General features: G+C 39.0%; 1 protein-coding gene across 1 annotated transcript in view; it reads left to right on the top strand.

Annotated features, from left to right (window-relative positions):
• Window positions 1-16701: 16701 nt before the first annotated feature.
• The window catches only part of Chsy (Chondroitin sulfate synthase), a 165691-nt gene continuing 163384 nt past the window's right edge, over window positions 16702-19008 (top strand). Inside the window, exon 1 of the mRNA XM_072305088.1 lies at window positions 16702-18539. Within this exon, the coding sequence (XP_072161189.1) occupies window positions 17682-18539 (858 nt within the window). The 5' untranslated portion in view covers window positions 16702-17681. The remainder of the gene's footprint in view (window positions 18540-19008) is intronic.

Below are 19008 nucleotides of genomic sequence, written 5' to 3' on the forward strand. Positions count from 1 at the left end.
CTGTTGACTCTGTATGACCAGCATTGGCAGATAAAGGCTCCTGAAAATGAAATGTTATCAAACTGTTTCATTACAGTTCAGAAGATTCATGCTATTGAGATCGAAATTTCAGTTGTGGTAACTGTAATTTTTGCTTGCGGAAGCATCAACTTTTACTGTTTATCTTTTCCAATGACGAGTGAACTGGTCACATTTCTCAAGATACAGAATGCCATAGCTTTAGAGACATCTCTCATGAAACTAAAAATATTGATAAATACTTACTTTGCTTACTGTCTTTATGAGACGGTATCACGCGTTTGCAATGTTATTACTGATGATGAAATTGGAGCTCGGAGAAATTGCGATTCGAATGGTCAAAGGACCTGGCAGGCATAACTAGGTATAAGCAGCGTAAATGATAGAGGTCCTGCACTGAGCTGCAGAATTTAGCTTGCATTCTATCATTAGTTCCAAGAATCCAAAAAAAAAATGTTGGATAATGTAAGACATAAAAGGTATCCCTTAACACAGGTGATGCCTCTAATGTAAATCCTGGTTTTGTGCCTACTGTACACAGGAGATGGAACATTACATAGAAGTCCTACATTAAGAGCAGCTCTGAAGTTTTTGATTATCAGGGTTCTTGCCTGACACATTCACCCACTTTGAAGGTGTGACAGTAAATAGACTGGTTAATTTTATCATTGAAAATAAACCCATTATTAGTTAAACTGGCACTCTCCCTTTCCCTGTTGCGCGTTTAAAGTCAATGTGTCTTTGTGGACTCTAGTTGACCAGAATGGCCAAATGGAGAATCATAATGATGAAAGCTATAAAAGGATTTCATTGCAGCAGGCCGATTATTGAAAGTTTGAAGCAGTCTGATAAGAGATCGAAATGCGATATATTGCACGGTTAAGATAGGGCTGTCTTGCCTTGTCGTACTGACATAGTTTCAATAATCAGCATGCAGTTGAGAAAATTTATGTCATCACAACTAAAGTTTATTGTATACCATCTCCTTATGAACGGAAAGATTTAACGCAAGTACCAAGATGATTTCATATGATGTCTGGATAGGAATGCACATAGTAAACAAGTAAGTAGCAACTTTTCGTTTCAGGCACATTGTGCCCAAGCATTGTGCCCTCAGTAATCAGAGAATCATAAAAGAAACCTCACTCACAACGAAAAAGGTACCTAGAGAGAGAAGGAATCATGCAAAATCAAGAATGGTCACATTTGGAAGTATTATTCCTCGTGGCAGCATAAAATTGAAAATGTTTCGTGCGTACAATGAGAAAACCATTCAAGAAGTTATATTGTTATTAATTTCAGAAATAATATGACATAGAAAAAGAGACAGGAGCCAGGAGAAATTGAAATTGCAATGCTATTTTGCTCAAACCCGATTCAAAATTTGCAAACGAAACAATAACATAATTATCATAACCTCTCTATGCACTGCACTATCTATGGCTTAGATGGCTTAGACTGCGCATTAGGAAATTTCGGCGAGACTAGAGTCCCTTCAGGCGGGACGATAGGCAACTCAGCAACACCCAGCAAGTCCGAGACCGAGACAATGGAAATGCCTGTCATGCCAGTGCCGTTGCCCAGAGATGGAAAATTTCATGAAATTTATTCGAGTGAAATTTCACGCGTGAAATTTCATGAAATTTCACGAAATTTCATGAAATTTATTGAAACTTTTGAGGATACATTCAAGAGGCCAAGAAACGCCTAGAAACGATGATTCTCGATATTGAGATTTTTCCACAGATTAGTCCAGATCGCTAACATCCAATCTAGCCAATGCTTAGAAAGCGTGAGTAATTTTGCTTTCAAGTTAGGCAACTTTAGAAAATTGATGGCACTACCAGTAGTGAAAGGACTTGACCGGATTGAGAGAAATTTCCTCTTGATTCTGATTATAAAGCTTTAATAAAGTATAGATAGTAATGTATAATAATGGTTTTTGATCAAATAAGATTTTATCAAGTACTGTTATGCTAAGTATTCTGTTTCAATATTCTTACAACAGTTGGTAGCAATTAACTGCTCTCATGGGGGCCTGGCGGGAATTCAAAACTAGGAACCAAAAGTCTCATTTTGGCAGGATTTTGCTTTAATTTTCGGTTTCTAAGGCTTTAAACTTCAAAAATATGATATATTATAATCTGCAAATTTGTTCAATAATGTTATCTACTCAGTATACTGATGAACTCTGATTTGTTTATTTCCACCGATAAAGCACAAAAACATAGCCAGATTATACGAATAAAGAAGGAGAATTAATTAAAATACGGGTAAACAAGGCTAAAAATTATTGAAACACTTAAAGGCAGGACGTTTCGAGCTGCTACCAGCTCATTTTCAGCTGCAAAAACACATAAAAACAAGTAAAAAATTGAGTGGCGACCTGACCCCAGCCGTTATTATGAGTGGTTACGTGATAACGGCTGAGGTCAGGTCGCCACTCAATTTTTTACTTGTTTTTATGTGTTTTTGCAGCTGAAAATGAGCTGGAAGCAGCTCGAAACGTCTGACCTTAGTGTTTCAATAATTTTTAGCCTTCTTTACTCGTATTTTAATTAATTCTCCTTCTTTATTTATTTCCACCTTAATTATTTAATCTGGAAATATTGAACCACATAAATTCTACTGAGAAACTAATTCTTGAATTCTTCGGAACGTTTCATCCCACAAAAATCTGAAAAAGAAGTATTCTCCCGCCGAAAATCTGCTGAAAATAGCCAAAATTTCAGTTTTGGTTCCTAGTTTTAAATGCCCATGGATTTTCCCGCCAATGGCGCTCACAAAACTACTCACGCTCCTCCGCCGATGTTAGCGATCTGGACTAATCTGTGGATTTTTCAGCCCCCCCTGACCTAACCTAACCTCACCACCCACTCTTCCAGCAGCTCAGTTTTTTATCACGAAGATTTCGGTGTCATGTCAGATGTCACTTATGTAAGTCATGGGTCCTTAATTTTCGTAAGTAATGCATCATTGACACTTGAGTGCCTCCGCTCCACCACAAGAACAATTTCCTCCACGCATCGGTATGAAAATACTAGTTTTTTTATGAGGGGGGGGGGGGGGACTTTTATTTGAGAAACGTTGGAGAAATTGATGCTAAAAATATCTTTACCTGTGGGAGTGGGTCCTTTTTTATACCAAAATGAAGCCGAGCACGGCTTTTCGGCTTTTTCGCCATTATTCACATCTCTGAAAACATAAAAGTACTAAAGTAAAACGTTTCTAAAAGGGTGTGATGTTCTTATAATCTTGTCCACGGCCACGCGATTTGCTGGGTACATGTCTGTTTACATTTGGTTTGGAGGTTAGGTTAGGGCTAACTTTCTCTAAAACCCCCCTTGTGCCCCCTCCTTTGGGTGTAGCATCTCATTAGTGGGCCATATTCTGCTGCATCAGCAGGAGGATCATCTGAACCGTTTCCGAGGCTTAGTAACAATATTTCTTTGAAAAATCAACAAATTTCAATTTTTTTGAAATTTATTCGGGCCTTGTGAAATTTCATGAAATTTCAAAACGTGAAATTTCACTTTCCATCTCTGCCGTTGCCTGATACGGGTACTTTTCGTTCGTATATCCGGATGTATCCACTAAGCGGAAGGCGCGTCTTTACCCTGATTTACCCCGCTAGCTGTCTTACCTACCGCGCGACCTAGATTGCGTTATAAGTCAACAGATTAGTCCAGATCGCTAACATCCAATCTAGCCAATGCTTCAGAAGCGTGAGTAATTTTGCTACAGGTTAGGCAACTTTAGAAAATTGATGGCACTACCAGTAGTGAAAGAACTTGACCGGATCGAGAGAAATTTCCTATTGAATCTGATTATAAAGCTTGAAAAAAGTATAAATAGTAATGTGTAATAATGGTTTTTGATCAAATAAGATTTTATCAAGTACTGTTATGCTAAGTATTCTGTTTCAATATTCTTACAACAGTTGGTAGCAATTAACTGCTCTCATGGGGGCCTGGCGGGAATTCAAAACTAGGAACCAAAAGTCTCATTTTGGCAGGATTTTGCTTTAATTTTCGGTTTCTAAGGCTTTAAACTTCAAAAATATGATATATTATAATCTGCAAATTTTTTCAATAATGTCATCTACTCAGTATACTGATGAACTCTGATTTGTTTATTTCCACCGATAAAGCACGAAAACATAGCCCGATTATACGAATAAAGAAGGAGAATTAATTAAAATACGGGTAAACAAGGCTAAAATTATTGAAACACTTAAAGGCAGGACGTTTCGAGCTGCTACCAGCTCATTTTCAGCTGCAAAAACACATAAAAACAAGTAAAAAATTGAGTGGCGACCTGACCCAGCCGTTATTATGAGTGGTTACGTGATAACGGCTGAGGTCAGGTCGCCACTCAATTTTTCAATTGTTTTTATGTGTTTTTGCAGCTGAAAATGAGCTGGAAGCAGCTCGAAACGTCTTACCTTTTAGTGTTTCAATAATTTTTAGCCTCGTTTACTCGTATTTTAATTAATTCTCCTTCTTTATTTATTTCCACCTTAATTATTTAATCTGGAAATATTGAACCACATAAATTCTACTGAGAAACTAATTCTTGAATTCTTCGGAACGTTTCATCCCACAAAAATCTGAAAAAGAAGTATTCTCCCGCCGAAAATCTGCTGAAAATAGCCAAAATTTCAGTTTTGGTTCCTAGTTTTAAATGCCCATGGATTTTCCCGCCAATGGCGCTCACAAAGCTACTCACGCTCTTCCGCCGATGTTAGCGATCTGGACTAATCTGTGAACATAGCTAATGCGCTTTACTGTAGTTTCTATCGTTCGTAGCCAATGAGAATTAGGCATTACGTCAAGTGACCCAACTTTGTCACGATTTCAATACTGACCTGCAGTTTTTTTTCTGTGACGTACAGGGTGTGCCAAAAATATGGATCCTTCCTTACTGATGTCTCGAGAACGATTACAGATTATTGACATGCGGTTTGAACGAAATTCCTTAAAAAAAGGTGGGCCGTTTTCGAGGGGGGGGGGGGGGGGTCGTTTCCTCTCTGCCTCGCGCCCGCGGGAACAACTTTTAAATTTAAAATGGGAACTCTCTTTGCCTGATACTTTGTAGAAGTCATACCAAAAATACGTGATATCCTTCCAAAAAAACAAAAATATGATTTTTGTACAAAATTTCGGCCCAATCCAAAAAATGTCCTGATATGTTAATGTACTGATATTTTAAAAATACTCTCACGATATAAATTTTTACAGTATTGAAATACAAATATTTTGAAAATATTTTTATGATGTTTTGGGTACACATATTATTTTTAAAAATACTAAATGATGATTCTTTAAATATTTTCTAAAAAAATAATTTTGATTATAATATTATCAAAATATTGTCAGTATTGTGTAAATATTGCGACAGTACTGACAATATTTGCCCAATATTGTAAAAATATTATGTCTTATCTGGGAAGCAGCTATAGTGTTGCTTTAAGGTGCTAATAGTTACTTCAATATTTTATTGATATATTTTCATGTTTCATTAATCTATTATAATAATTAATAAATGTATTATACTAAAAACAAAAATATGATTTTTGTACAAAATTTCGGCCCAATCCAAAAAATGTCACTAATTACCAAAAACAAAAAAAAAACCAGGCACCCAAAAAATATGATGGCAGTACCGTTTGGATTCATCATATAAAAGGAAATGATATCAAAACGGCCCAATTTTCTCTTTCATGCCCATGCAATATACCAAACACCCCAACTTGTTTCACAAAAAAAAAAAAAATAAATAGATAAATAAATAAATAAATAAATACCTATAAGGTATGAAGACCTGAACACGTTTATTGGATCCATCGCTTTAAAGGAGTATGATATCAAATCGGCCCAACTTCTCTGAAATATGCCCATCTCGGATCAATAATTTTTTTGAGACCTTCCGACTCATCGCTGAGGAGACACTGATCATTACTTGACCCTTAGTATATGTCCTTGTTTAGATGTCAAAGAGTTCCTTATGAGAACTGTAATGAATTTTTTTGCTTTGAAGAGATAAAATCAAAAAATCGTCATAAAATTGAAAAAAAAATTCGAAGAAAAAAAAAGGAATGGGCCGGCCGGCACGTACAAAAAAAAGGGGAAATGTAGATACATTGGTATGCCCCAACATTTTGGCATGGGTGACCGACCCGGTCTTGCCAACATCCATGAAGTTGCTAAGAAAGAAGCATTGTAAGTAGGAGGCACATAATATTCGCAATAATACGCCAAGGTTCAGTAGTTTGTAAGGCCTTCTATCAGAAACAAACAAAGAATATGGCATTGCTTGAAAGTTGTTAAGTTGTTCACTCATGTGTGAATATCTTTCAGTCTATCTTTCAATGACGATTTCAAGAAGGACTGATCCTCCTTTTGACGATGATACTTGTTCATGTATATGTGAAAGAGAGACGATAATCACCCTATATTATCTACCACTTGTATGTACGGCCGGCCGGCCCATTCCTTTTTTTTTCTTCGAATTTTTTTTTCAATTTTATGACGATTTTTTGATTTTATCTCTTCAAAGCAAAAAAATTCATTACAGTTCTCATAAGGAACTCTTTGACATCTAAACAAGGACATATACTAAGGGTCAAGTAATGATCAGTGTCTCCTCAGCGATGAGTCGGAAGGTCTCAAAAAATTATTGATCCGAGATGGGCATATTTCAGAGAAGTTGGGCCGATTTGATATCATACTCCTTTAAAGCGATGGATCCAATAAACGTGTTCAGGTCTTCATACCTTATAGGTATTTATTTATTTATTTATTTATCTATTTATTTTTTTTTTTTTTTGTGAAACAAGTTGGGGTGTTTGGTATATTGCATGGGCATGAAAGAGAAAATTGGGCCGTTTTGATATCATTTCCTTTTATATGATGAATCCAAACGGTACTGCCATCATATTTTTTGGGTGCCTGGTTTTTTTTTTGTTTTTGGTAATTAGTGACATTTTTTGGATTGGGCCGAAATTTTGTACAAAAATCATATTTTTGTTTTTAGTATAATACATTTATTAATTATTATAATAGATTAATGAAACATGAAAATATATCAATAAAATATTGAAGTAACTATTAGCACCTTAAAGCATTCAACTCGCTACGCTCGCTTGCGCCGCTAGCCGGTGGCTTCGCCCCCTGGACCCCTAGTCACTCGCTCCGCGAGTGAATGTTGGCTCGCAAGCGAGCCAAATATTGCTACTACGAATAATTAGTGGACTTCTTGGAGGCGAAATGATAAATTCAAAAACAAAGAATAAGAAACTAAAAATCACCTACTTTTAGACAAAGAAACAACCTCGAAAAATAAATAACATTCCTGGAAAAGATAATCAGAAAACCTTTTCAAAATGTAACGGCGCGAAAGGGTAAAGATAAATCACCAATTCTCTTGGAAGAAGACAAGAGCTGCTATAAAAAAGTTAATTATTAATAAAACCTGTGCTGCCGTAAAAAGAAAAATTATCCTCTGAAAAATATACGTAAAAATTAAGTAATTTTAATGTAAAAAAAAAAAAAAAAAAAAAAAAAAAAAAACTAAAAACAAAATCAAGAGAGCAAAACTCTAGGCGCACTAACAAGAAACCTGGACAAACCGAGAACTGATTATGAGCAATGTTAGAGTACCTGTATAGGGAGAGTACCGACAGATCGGTTCATGGAGGGCTTAGGGCCCAAAAGTGCAGCCACCCTTCTATCTAACTTCTAACGCACAAAATTTCACTGCCATTCCAATTCTAACCAAGATGGCCAAGAATGTACAGAAATGAGCATTCTTCCGCGAAATTGAGTAAATTTATGCAAAAACTGAATCAAACACGTGCTTAATTAAGGACGGTTCGTAACAATAGTATCAGTAAATCGCTATGGATAATTGAAATTCATAGGTTGGCTGCCCTTTTGGGCCCTAACTTTATTCGCGGAGGCATCGGTGAAGGCCTGATGGACTTTCGGAGTTTCAGATCTGTCGCTACTCTCCCTATACAGGTACTCTAAGCAATGTGACGGAGGAAATGCGTAGCAGGTGGTCCGAGTCAGACAGCATAAGAAAGGGACCCATGCCAGAGTAAAAGGGTGACACGTGTTGTGAGCAGGTAGGGATGGGTTCACGTGGAGAGGGAAACGGAAAATCAGAGGGTGGGAGGTCCCCCAACCATACGACTCGTCCAGCGACAAAGATGCTCATATTTCGTTATCAAATCGAGGTAAATTTTGCAACGTCGGTCGCACAAATCGAAAAACCAAGGAATGTTGGCACGTCTACAGCCTAAGAGCTTTCATTTAAAACAAATCCGAGGAAAATCGGTCCAGTAGTTTCCGAGATCGAATTAGCTCAAACTGTCCAGCGGCAAAAACGCAAATATTTCGTTATCAAATCGAGGTAAATTTTGCAACATCGGTCGCGCAAATCGAAAAACCAAGGAATGTTGGCACGTCTACAGCCTAAGAGCTTTCATTTAAAACAAATCCGAGGAAAATCGGTCCAGTAGTTTCCGAGATCGAATCAGCACAAACTGTAGGAGGCCAAAAAAGGCCTTAGGATATTAAATATACAGAGTTATTCAAAAGTCTCGCAACACTCGCCATAACTTTAATTCTAATTAGGATATCGACTTGCGAATTATGACATTTTTCCCTATATCGAGGGGGGCAATTTTTTAGGCACTTTCCAGTTTTTGACTCCCTCGCGCAGAGGGGGAGGGTGAGGAGCAACTCAAAAATTTCAAATGGCCACCACCCTCAGGGCCAGTGGTGCGTGACTTTTGAATAACCCTGTATAGATAACTGCACTTTTTGTGCACCATGAAATTGCGATATCTTTTGGTCAATGAGTTCCGATTTCAACTGATCACTAAAATGATTTTCATGTGTGAAAAAGCTGCTCATGTAAGCAGCTTTTAACACAAAACAATATTGCAACTAACTCAAAGGTGCTAACTACTGCACGGCCAAGTTGTCCTAAACACGGAATCCTACAAATTTCTCTGGAATGAAAGAGTTTTCCCAGGCATCAAAAGTGATCTTTTTTTTTGCCTGGCCCTCAGAGAAAAGGGGGTCAAAGTCAAGAACTGCAAAATAAAACATATTTGCAATGGTTTGTTGAATAAAGATGATCTTGGTGTCAAACTTTTCAAGAATATAGGAGCTTTCAGGATGTGTGTATGAACTTAATAATTTGTCAAATTTTGACTCACCTAAGGGGAAATTATACAAGGGGACCTTCTGTAAATATTCTTATTTCAAGATTTGGCGTACCTAGTTCGGTTTGCACGGATTAAAACAAAAACAATACTAAATAAAAGAAGATGGTCTAAGGTTTAAAACAAGCCCAAGTTCATCTTTGAGAAACGACTAGAGGCGGAGTTATGATTCTTCAAAGTGGATGCGGTATATGGGCTTGAACCTTGTATGTACCGAGTCCCAAGGTCACCCGAGATCCCCGAATTCTCCGCAGGCCGCGAGTTTTTGTGTTTTTATGCTGTTTATGAGTCAATCTTTAAGAGAATATACCCCTAGCGCAGATTACTTTGGGACTTGGTTCATGCTAGAATCCCGCGCACTGCATCAACTTTGAATAATCATAACTTTACTTCTAATGGTTTCCCAATATGAACTTGGTCTTGTTTTGAACCTGAAACCTTCTTCTTTCATAGAGTATTGTTTTTGCTTCGCTCCGTGCCAACCGAACTACGCCAAATCTTGAAGTACGTAAATTTTACGTAATAGTAGGACCCTGTATGATACCTCCCAAAAGTAGGTCAAAATTTGAAAAATCCCTAGTAGCACAAAGACGTAAAATTTACCAAAAAAAAATTCGTAAAAACAGACGTAAAATAGACCAAAAATGAAATGCCAATGTAGTCTTTTTTACAAGAATAATTCGTTAAGAGTGCAAGATTTTTTACGTAAAAAGATCGAGTTTCTTTACGTAAAAAGTTATGCGCAAAAAAACTCTTGCTTCCTAAAATTGATTAAGTAAAATGATAAATCGTAAAGAAAAAAATAGACTTTTTACCTATCTGAATCTGTAATCAATTAATTCTACTTGAGATCAACTTTCAAATTATTATCTACCTGTCGGGAATTGGACCTGGGACCTGCCTATCAGGAATCGAATGCGCTACCTACTGAGCAAACGAGGCTTCTATATTAAAGGGGCGAATTTGCGCTGTAGGTATACGTGAAAATTTTTATTGTTGAATATGCGTGAGAACGAATATTTTTTGAATTCGGAAAAACTGGATAAGGGCAAAAATTAATATTTATCATGGATATTTTAAAGATGGTATACCTACTTTCAAAAGTACCTTTGTTGTTCAGGAATAATATGTGAAAAAATTATGTACATTTTAATAATATGTCCCCCTTTTTTCTTTTCCTTATTTTCTTAAATATTATTTACATGCATCAATTTTTTATAAGAATGTTTTAACTATTTTAATAAAGATAAGTTATTAAAATCTTCTCGAACTTTTAAAAACTCTGGCTTATTCGTTCAGAACAATGTGTTTTTGTATCCAGTTTTCGGGCTATACTTTTTTTACAAACAATCTTTAGGGGACATTAGAATTTTTTGCTTAATTCCCTTGTCATAAAAACTACAAAGATATTTCCTGTTCTGTCAATTCAGCGAATTTTCCGTTCAGACATTTTTTTCCTGATTTTCTACTTGTAAAAATCGCGAATTTTTTACGTACAGATTTCAGTTCAATCCCCGAGTTTTTTTTACGTCTTTGATCACAAATTCTTTACGTTAAGTCCTCAGACTCTGATTTTTTACGAGTTCTTTTACGTACATCTTCGCACTCGTACAATTTACCAGTTTTAATTTTTTTTTCACGAATTATATTACAAGATGTGCTACTAGGGATTATTTACTTTATACACATACATTCTGCTGAAAGCTCTTAGACTCTTGACAAGTTTGACACTAAAATCATCTTTCTACGAATAAATAGCTCACAGGGTTGCCACGGCCAGGGAATACTTACCGGGAAAACCGGAAATGTCAAGAAATTTTAAAACGTCAAGGGAAAATTGTAAATAACTTTTATTTGCTGTCTAGAATGGGTCAGGCGTTTCGAACAACTTTTTTCTGGAAACTATAGGTACATAATTCAAAATAATGTGGAAAAATAACTCCAAACCCAGTGCACTGTTTAATTACTTTCAAAAATGCAAGAATTGGTCAGTTACGCTAGTCTGAGAATCGTGTTTTGATGGTTTGAGCTCATTAATTGACTTGAAACAGCGAAGTACGCACGTAGGTACATTATCAAATGCAGTTATCACTCATCGAAAAACATGATGACCGACGTATGACACCATCCGCGTCCGCCGTGATCGTGCAAAAAATGATTTTTTCCACAAAGGTTTCAGTATTGTACCTACGTTGTGGAACCGTGGTATGCATTTTTATCGTGGTTGCTGACGTCACACTCCGTGTTTTTCGATGAGTCATATCTCCGTCAATTTTCGACGTAGAAACTTGGCGTCTAAACTGGTCTTATTATTTGTTTGCTAATCGTTAAGCTCAAACTATTGGACAACTCAGTCCTGCGAGTCGATTTTTGAAAGATCCAAGTAGCCCGATTAGGTATTGCAAAATGCGATTCATCGTATGGTAAAGATAAGGGCTATGTCGGTCGTGTCATTTCGACGTAGTTCCAATAATCGGGCTGCTGTAGAGTTTTTCGATTAGGTAGTTATCCAACTATCTGTTACCTAATCAATTGAACGAATGTTTTTTTTATTCGATTTCATCGATTTTTAAATTCCGATTTAATGTTTAATCGATTATTTATCACAGATTAATCGAAAATTTAAAAACTTTTCAGTTTTCAGTTCAAGTTTCCAAAAATCAGCATAAACCTCTTAAAAATCCGGCTCAAAGCCCAAAACAACTGCTATTTATGAAGAAAGAGGTTTTTAGCTGAAAATATGGAAATACCTATCTGTGCCGATGTTTGCTAAATTATCATGGAAAATGTTTAGCACACATGATTTTTGATTCTCAGGCAAATTAAAAATCAATGCTGATTTACTTGGGAATACTTTGGGGGCATCTCAGAGGAAAGGTTTATTTTGAAAATTCATGTTTCTATACTTGTGCCTACATGAATCTATTAATTTTTATCAGGTTTGATTATTTTTAATCGATTAGGTACAGAACTTTCGAATATCCAAAAATTCGATCAATCTATCTGTGAAAACCCCCATGCAGCCAAAGCTCATTGCAACGATTTGGAGACGCTATGTTAGGATGTCCATGCAGGATGTTACTCAACCTCAGGCTCACGAATGAGACCCACCCGCCGAAACGCCTGTTCAAGCGAGCTTCGAAAAAAAGCAAGGCCATCGGGAGGGGGGCCGGTGGAGTGTCTTTTGATGAATATCACCAGCATCGCGGAGCCGTGTTCCGTGGAATGAACCATGAGTTGAGAGCGTGCATTGCCTCCCGGCAAATGGGGAGTCGCAACAAGGAGCTGTAGGGCTGGCGGCGCACGGTGGATCGAGTCAATGGTACAGGTCGGTCATGGGCGATTCGGGCGAATCGCATTTTTTAAGGGTCAAAAGTGTTCCTCAAGACTTATATTTTAAGGATCTGACATTGATTTGGAACGAAACATGTTCATTTTTGTGACCGAAGGCATCAAAGAGGGGCTTTGCGTAACTTTTTATTTTAGCGGAAAATCGTCCGAGTCTTTCCATTCCATTTAACTTGCTTCTGTTTAAATTAATGCTAATTTCATTGACATATTTTTGTTCTTCAGAGTCTGGAGAACACATTGCACTAGTAATTTTTTGTATTCGGCCCATTTTTTCAATGATAATGTTTGCGCTAATGTGCTCATCTCTAAAAGCGAAAAAAAAAAGTTTAGGTAAACTTTTAACTACCCATCCGCCACCATCCGCCAGAAAAATTTGTATAGGCATGTTCGTAGGAGTCCTGAGAATACGATCCCGCAAAATTTGGGTGCCACTTTGCGCCACTTTGGCCGTGACGTCACTTTTTCTGTTGCGTTCTGAGATTGTGCGCGAGCCTTATCTCGAAAATCAAGCGACCGGTGAGCTGCCGCGGCACTTGGCTTGCTTCTGTTTAAATTAATGCTAGTTACATTGACATATTCTTATTTTCTAGAGTCTGGAGAACACATTGCACCAGTAATTTTTTGTATTCGGCCCATTTTTTCAATGATTATGTTTGCGCTAATGTGCTCATCTCTAAAAGCGAAAAAAAAAAGTTTAGGTAAACTTTTAACTACCCATCCGCCACCATCCGCCAGAAAAATTTGTATAGGCATGTTCGTAGGAGTCCTGAGAATACGATCCCGCAAAATTTGGGTGCCACTTTACGCCACTTTGGCCGTGACATCACTTTTCCTGTTGCATTCCGAGATTGCGCGCGAGCTTTATCTCGAAAATCAAGCGACCAGTGAACTCTCGTAACTGCTAAATGACCCAGGTAGGTATGATTCCTGTTCATCAGAAACTGAAAAACAAGTTTCACCATCAAGACGTGCTCTTTGGCCCGTTTTTCGTATTTTCATTATTTCCTAAACTACATATCTATAGGAGAACTAAAAAAAAAATCGGGCATATTTTCACTCGGACATCCCTTTATATTCCTTATAGAAAGCTTTTTTGGGACGTATGCGTAGATAGCTAGCTTGAAGAAACTTTTAGCAAGTAACGACCCCCCCCCCCTTTACTTGCCTGGCCCCTGACTATGATGCCATTTTATCTGTTGGCCTCCGCGATCGCGCGCGACCGATCACTGGTGAACTCTGATAACTGATGCTTCTGTCAAATACGTACATATTTTTCAATTTTTCACCTATTTCGATGTAAACAAAGTGCAGTTAGTGCGAAACTAATTACACTGCGAGTACGTTTTAACGTTACAAGTCCGGGAAATTTTGGAATTTTTGCGGTTTTTCGCGTTGCTTGTTTTTTAAATTTGATGCGGTTTGAGAGCGGAAGACGAGGATGAGAGTGATGGGGAACTGAATATGAAGAAGAAGAATAAGGAGAAGCAGATGACAGATGACTGTTACATGTTTAAATTTTTTTTTCTTTTCTTTTTTTTTCTAGCCATCTAGTGTTTTTTTTACTTCAAGTCCCTGTTCCGTCATCTGAATGTAAATATGAATTTAAAGTAAAAGTGATCTTGAATATTTTCAAAGAATTCATAAATGTATTTCATTTGTTTTCTCACCGATCTTTATGCATAAGAATGATATCTTATGACAAAGTTTCGAAATTAACTTTGCAGTGAAGGGAATGATTTATCTGATGCAGCAGCTCATAACTGGGGAGTTATTTTTGCGTATTTGTGACACTTATTAGTAAGTTTTCATAATTTTATTCATGATTTATCCTCTTCCATCATGAAAAATTAAAAACTCCGTCCTACGAAGTAAAACACAGACGCCTAAACTTTGCACCTGTATAGTTTTCCCGACAAAATGCACAAATACGGGTCTTCAGGTACGTTGTTCACCAAAAATAACATCAAAAATGAATTCTACGCGAAAAATTACATGAAATATGTGGTACATAATCGATCAAATGACCAGGAATATTCGTTATCCTCGTAACATTGGAAGCGCAACGCTCCATGACCGACCTCTCCCATTGACTCGATCCACCGTGCGGCGTGGCTGGCATGGTGCGGTCGTCTGGATCCCGTCGGCCCGCCGCCGTCGCACTGTGGATCGAGCCAATTGTTAAGGTCGGACATAATTTCAAAAATGAAAGTGAAGGAACATAATGTTTCTTGGCATTTTCTTAAAGTAAACTCTAAAGCCGATCATAAAATACTAATATTACAGCTGAAAAAAAATTCGAAGTGATGTAACGCACGTGTGGAAGAGTGAGTCCACGTTAAGGCGTATTTCGGGTACATTTTTAGTCTTGACGTTACCGCTGTATTTTAACTATCCTGCATTTTTGTATCAAATTTTGGGGTTTGTCCTCAATTATTGATGCAGTGAGGAGAGAGGAATATCCCTTGCCATATTTTCCATCCTTATTTTTATTATTAATAACAGTGCATACACATGGTACCCTGAAAAACCCGGTTTTTCACTTTCAGTGAATGATATCGACATGATTTCAGAATATATCAGAGAAAACTGACCATGCGCAGTGTTCCTCGTATCCCCAAGAACCATCATCAATTTGAGAAGTTTTGCCCTTTTTTGCCTTTTTAAAAGTTAGCTACATAAATGTGATGACACCTACCTCGTTGCTTGACAATGCCATTTTGTAAGCTCTACTTTTTTCCATCGGGAAAGGCTTCTTTCGGGTCATTAACCTACCAAAAGTTAACAACAACTCTTCGGTGTATATATCGAGAGCCCCTATTGCCGGACAATAACCTCAGCTTTGCCCCTGCCCCCACTTATTTCCAGAAAATTGAAATTTTCCTCGGAAACGGGATTTTCGAGGAACTAACATTCAATTTTCTGGTAAATTCGTCAATGATAGAGAAAAACGAAAGTCAGTTTCGGATTCAGCAGCGAAAAATGCGTGTATTATTATGAATTGAATGCCTAAACAATTTTCCCCACTGTATTTGATAACTAGGGGTTTTCGGTGAAAAGGCATAATCTGCGGTGAAACTGGTCCCTTTGTTTTGCATCTAAGAGTACGGGAATTTTATGTAATTCTGGTGTCCAGCGGAATTGCTTCCACTTTTTTCTGGCAGCGAGAAAGCTGAAAACGGCCTTGGTTTTTTCCATCACCCACTAGTTTTCTGGAATATCTAGTTATCCACACACACACAAAAAAAAAAATAAATAAAATAAAAAAAAAACTAGTTTCTTAGTGGCCGAAAATTTTCGTTTCATGGAAGCTCAATTTGTCGGAAATTGAGTGAGATGTGAATAAAAATAAAGACCATTTTCGGCTTCAGCAGCCAAGAATACGCATGCAGAGGCCCATGAAGCACTTAAATTACAGAATTCGTCCATCCTTTCAAATGAAAAATAAACGAACCAACTTTACATTGAGATACATGGACGGATTATGTCATCTCGCTGAAAAAACCTCGTTACTAGATATAGAAGAGAACACTTTTCAGGCATGCGATACGTAATCATAAATGCCTTTTGGGCCTCTAAATCCGAAAACAACCTTTGTTTTTCCCCATCACACAACAATTGTCCAGAAAGTAGAATTTTCATCGAAAAATCTGTTAATAGAGTTAAAACGTAATTTTCCGGAAAATGAGAGGGTACAGGGAGAAAACTGGGGTCATTTTTGGAATTAGCGCTAAAAATTACGTAAAAACTATCCATCACAAGCGCAGGGTTTTTTTAGGTGCAGACTAGTGATAATAATACCTCAAGAACTTTTTTTCCATATATTTTTCTATGATGGGAAAAAAATATTTCTCATACAAACTGTCGACGTTAACGCGTTTTTAATACAGAATTCAGCTTTCACCTGAAAAGTTACGCTAGATTACATATATTCCTGCATCATATGATGGTTGACAGTCACATGGTAACCCTGTGTCCGCTCCGCCCTATCCTTCGATCCATAGTGCGCCGCCGTGCCGCGCCGAGCCGGACCACTCGGGACCATCTCCAGCGGGCCTCGGAGCCGATGCCTCGGTGCTTCAGCGATCAGTGGCTAGGTTCAACGTGCCGCGAAAAGTCACGTAGCCGCATTGCTCCGGACCGCCCGTCTCTCATGTCGTTTGTCACTCACGTGTATCCGCCACCGAAATTTGTCATCCCGAATTCGCAGAACGGCAGTCTACTGTTTTTTGGCGCGTCGTTGCTCCCTTTCTCCTAGGCTGAGCCTTTGTGTTGATCGTCAGATCCTCCTCAGTTCCGTTCCTTGTTTCATCGCCGATGCTCGCGTTGGAAACAGGTTATCTCTCGCGGTGTGGTATTAGTGCTTCAAGAGCTTTCATCTCCACAGTTTGCAATATCTTGATTCAACCCGTTAAAGTCATATCCCTACCTCAGGGTTGTTCCCGACGTACCCCTAAATTTGTTCATATACTTGCCTTCCTCCGTACATCATTCCGTGTCCCTTCATTCTGCTGAACCTTGTTCTAAGCCCATATCACAGCTCCTTCGCAGGTCGCATTGTCAAATCTGCGACACATTTGGCAAACTTGTGAAATCTTTATCAGCGCATTGCCGCCACCGAGGGTTGTAACCTTTGAATTATTCGATACCCTAGGCTACTTAAGGATTCTTGTTCGCCTCTTGGAAATACTCTTATATTTTGACCCGTCCCATTTAGTTCAATCTGTCAACGTTTAGTCTGAAACCTGGAAATAGAGAGTGGGTTTTTATCGTGCGTGCCTCAAGGCGTTGACCAACATAAATATAGTGATACCTAGTGGTTGGGAACAGGAGTGTTGGGCATTGTGATTTCGGTAAGACCGACCTCCCTGTAGAATGGTCTCGATTTACTCTCGGTGGGTGCATGTCACTGTCCTGTGATCGGAGGCGCTAATCCGGCGCACCAAAAGTGCGCGATTCTGTATCGCCCAAGTAGTAATGAGAAAGCGAAAGAAGAAATAGCGGACCCATCGGGCGAGCTTTGGATTTTGCGGAGAGAAAGCGGGGAAAATGTGGGTTGCCAGCCTGCGGAGAGGCAAATATGACCCGCAGGTACGAGTGCCCCAAGTCGGAGTTGACGCTCTCGGGTTCAGTGACTCGTCGCAAGCACAGAGCTTTCCGAAACTCGGCCCGACGGCGACGATGCCTCTCGACGACATTAGGGGTCGTCGCGGGGTTCATAGTGGGGCTGTTGCTCCTGGCCGCGGGGAGGCAGCGCTTGATCCACTTGGACGACCGCATCATCTGCCACAACCGGCGAAGCAGTGTGGACGACTTGATGATCGATGCGAGCCCTGTCGACCTGAACGTCAATAGCGAGTACAAAGGCCTCGTCTTCGTGGGTGTTATGACGGCCCAGAAATATCTGTCCACCCGCGCCGTCGCCGTCTATGATACATGGGGGCGGGAGGTGGCCGGCAAGATTGCCTTCTTCGCTTCACAGGTCTCGCATCCGCCACCCAGCCATCCCCATCTCCCGCTGGTGCCCCTCAAGGGAGTGGACGACTCCTACCCGCCGCAGAAGAAGTCTTTCCTTATGCTCCAGTACATGTTCGAGAACTTCGGTGACCGCTTCGAGTGGTTCATGCGTGCCGACGATGACCTCTACGTTCACCCAGAGAAGCTGGCGGCGTTCCTCCGCTCGGTTGATAGTTCCAAGTCCTACTACATTGGGCAGGCCGGACGTGGGAACCAGAAGGAGTTCGGGCTCCTGAGTCTGGAGTACGACGAGAACTTCTGCATGGGCGGCCCCGGGGTTATACTCAGCCGCGCCACGCTGGCCAAGATCGCCCCGCACACCAAGGAATGCCTCCAGAACCTCTACACCACCCACGAGGACGTGGAGCTTGGCAGGTGCGTCCGCAAGTACGCTGGGATTCCTTGTACATGGTCTTACGAGGTGAGTTCCCACGCATGATTTATCGTTTTAGCCACGAGCAAGCCCAGAAACAATGTATTTCAGAGACCCTGCACCAAGAATCTACCTAACAATGAGCAATTTAATCGGACGAGGTTAAAGTTAAGCTACTCTCCGCCTTTTGATGATCTTTGAGCCCAATTAAAATCACCTTATGATGCATGGTGATTGTCAGGGTGAGCAAACAGTCCGAAAGTAACTTTTACGTAGTAAGAAAGATAGCAGGCCAGGGTCTCTAAATCTACTGTTTCTGAGCAAGCCTATGAGGTACTTTAATTTGTAGTGTATTTTTTGTCAGATGTGTCAAGAAAACGATCAGGTCGGGCTGTAGCGACTTTATGTAGGTACGGAATGATTTTAAATTAATTTAATTTAATTTTACTTCTTTAAATTTTTTTAGAGAGGAACAACATCCAGCAAAATTGTGACTTTGGAAAATATAAGTTCAAAG

This window comes from Bemisia tabaci, chromosome 1 (assembly GCF_918797505.1).
Source record: "Bemisia tabaci chromosome 1, PGI_BMITA_v3".
Classification (NCBI taxonomy): Eukaryota; Metazoa; Arthropoda; class Insecta; order Hemiptera; family Aleyrodidae; genus Bemisia; species Bemisia tabaci.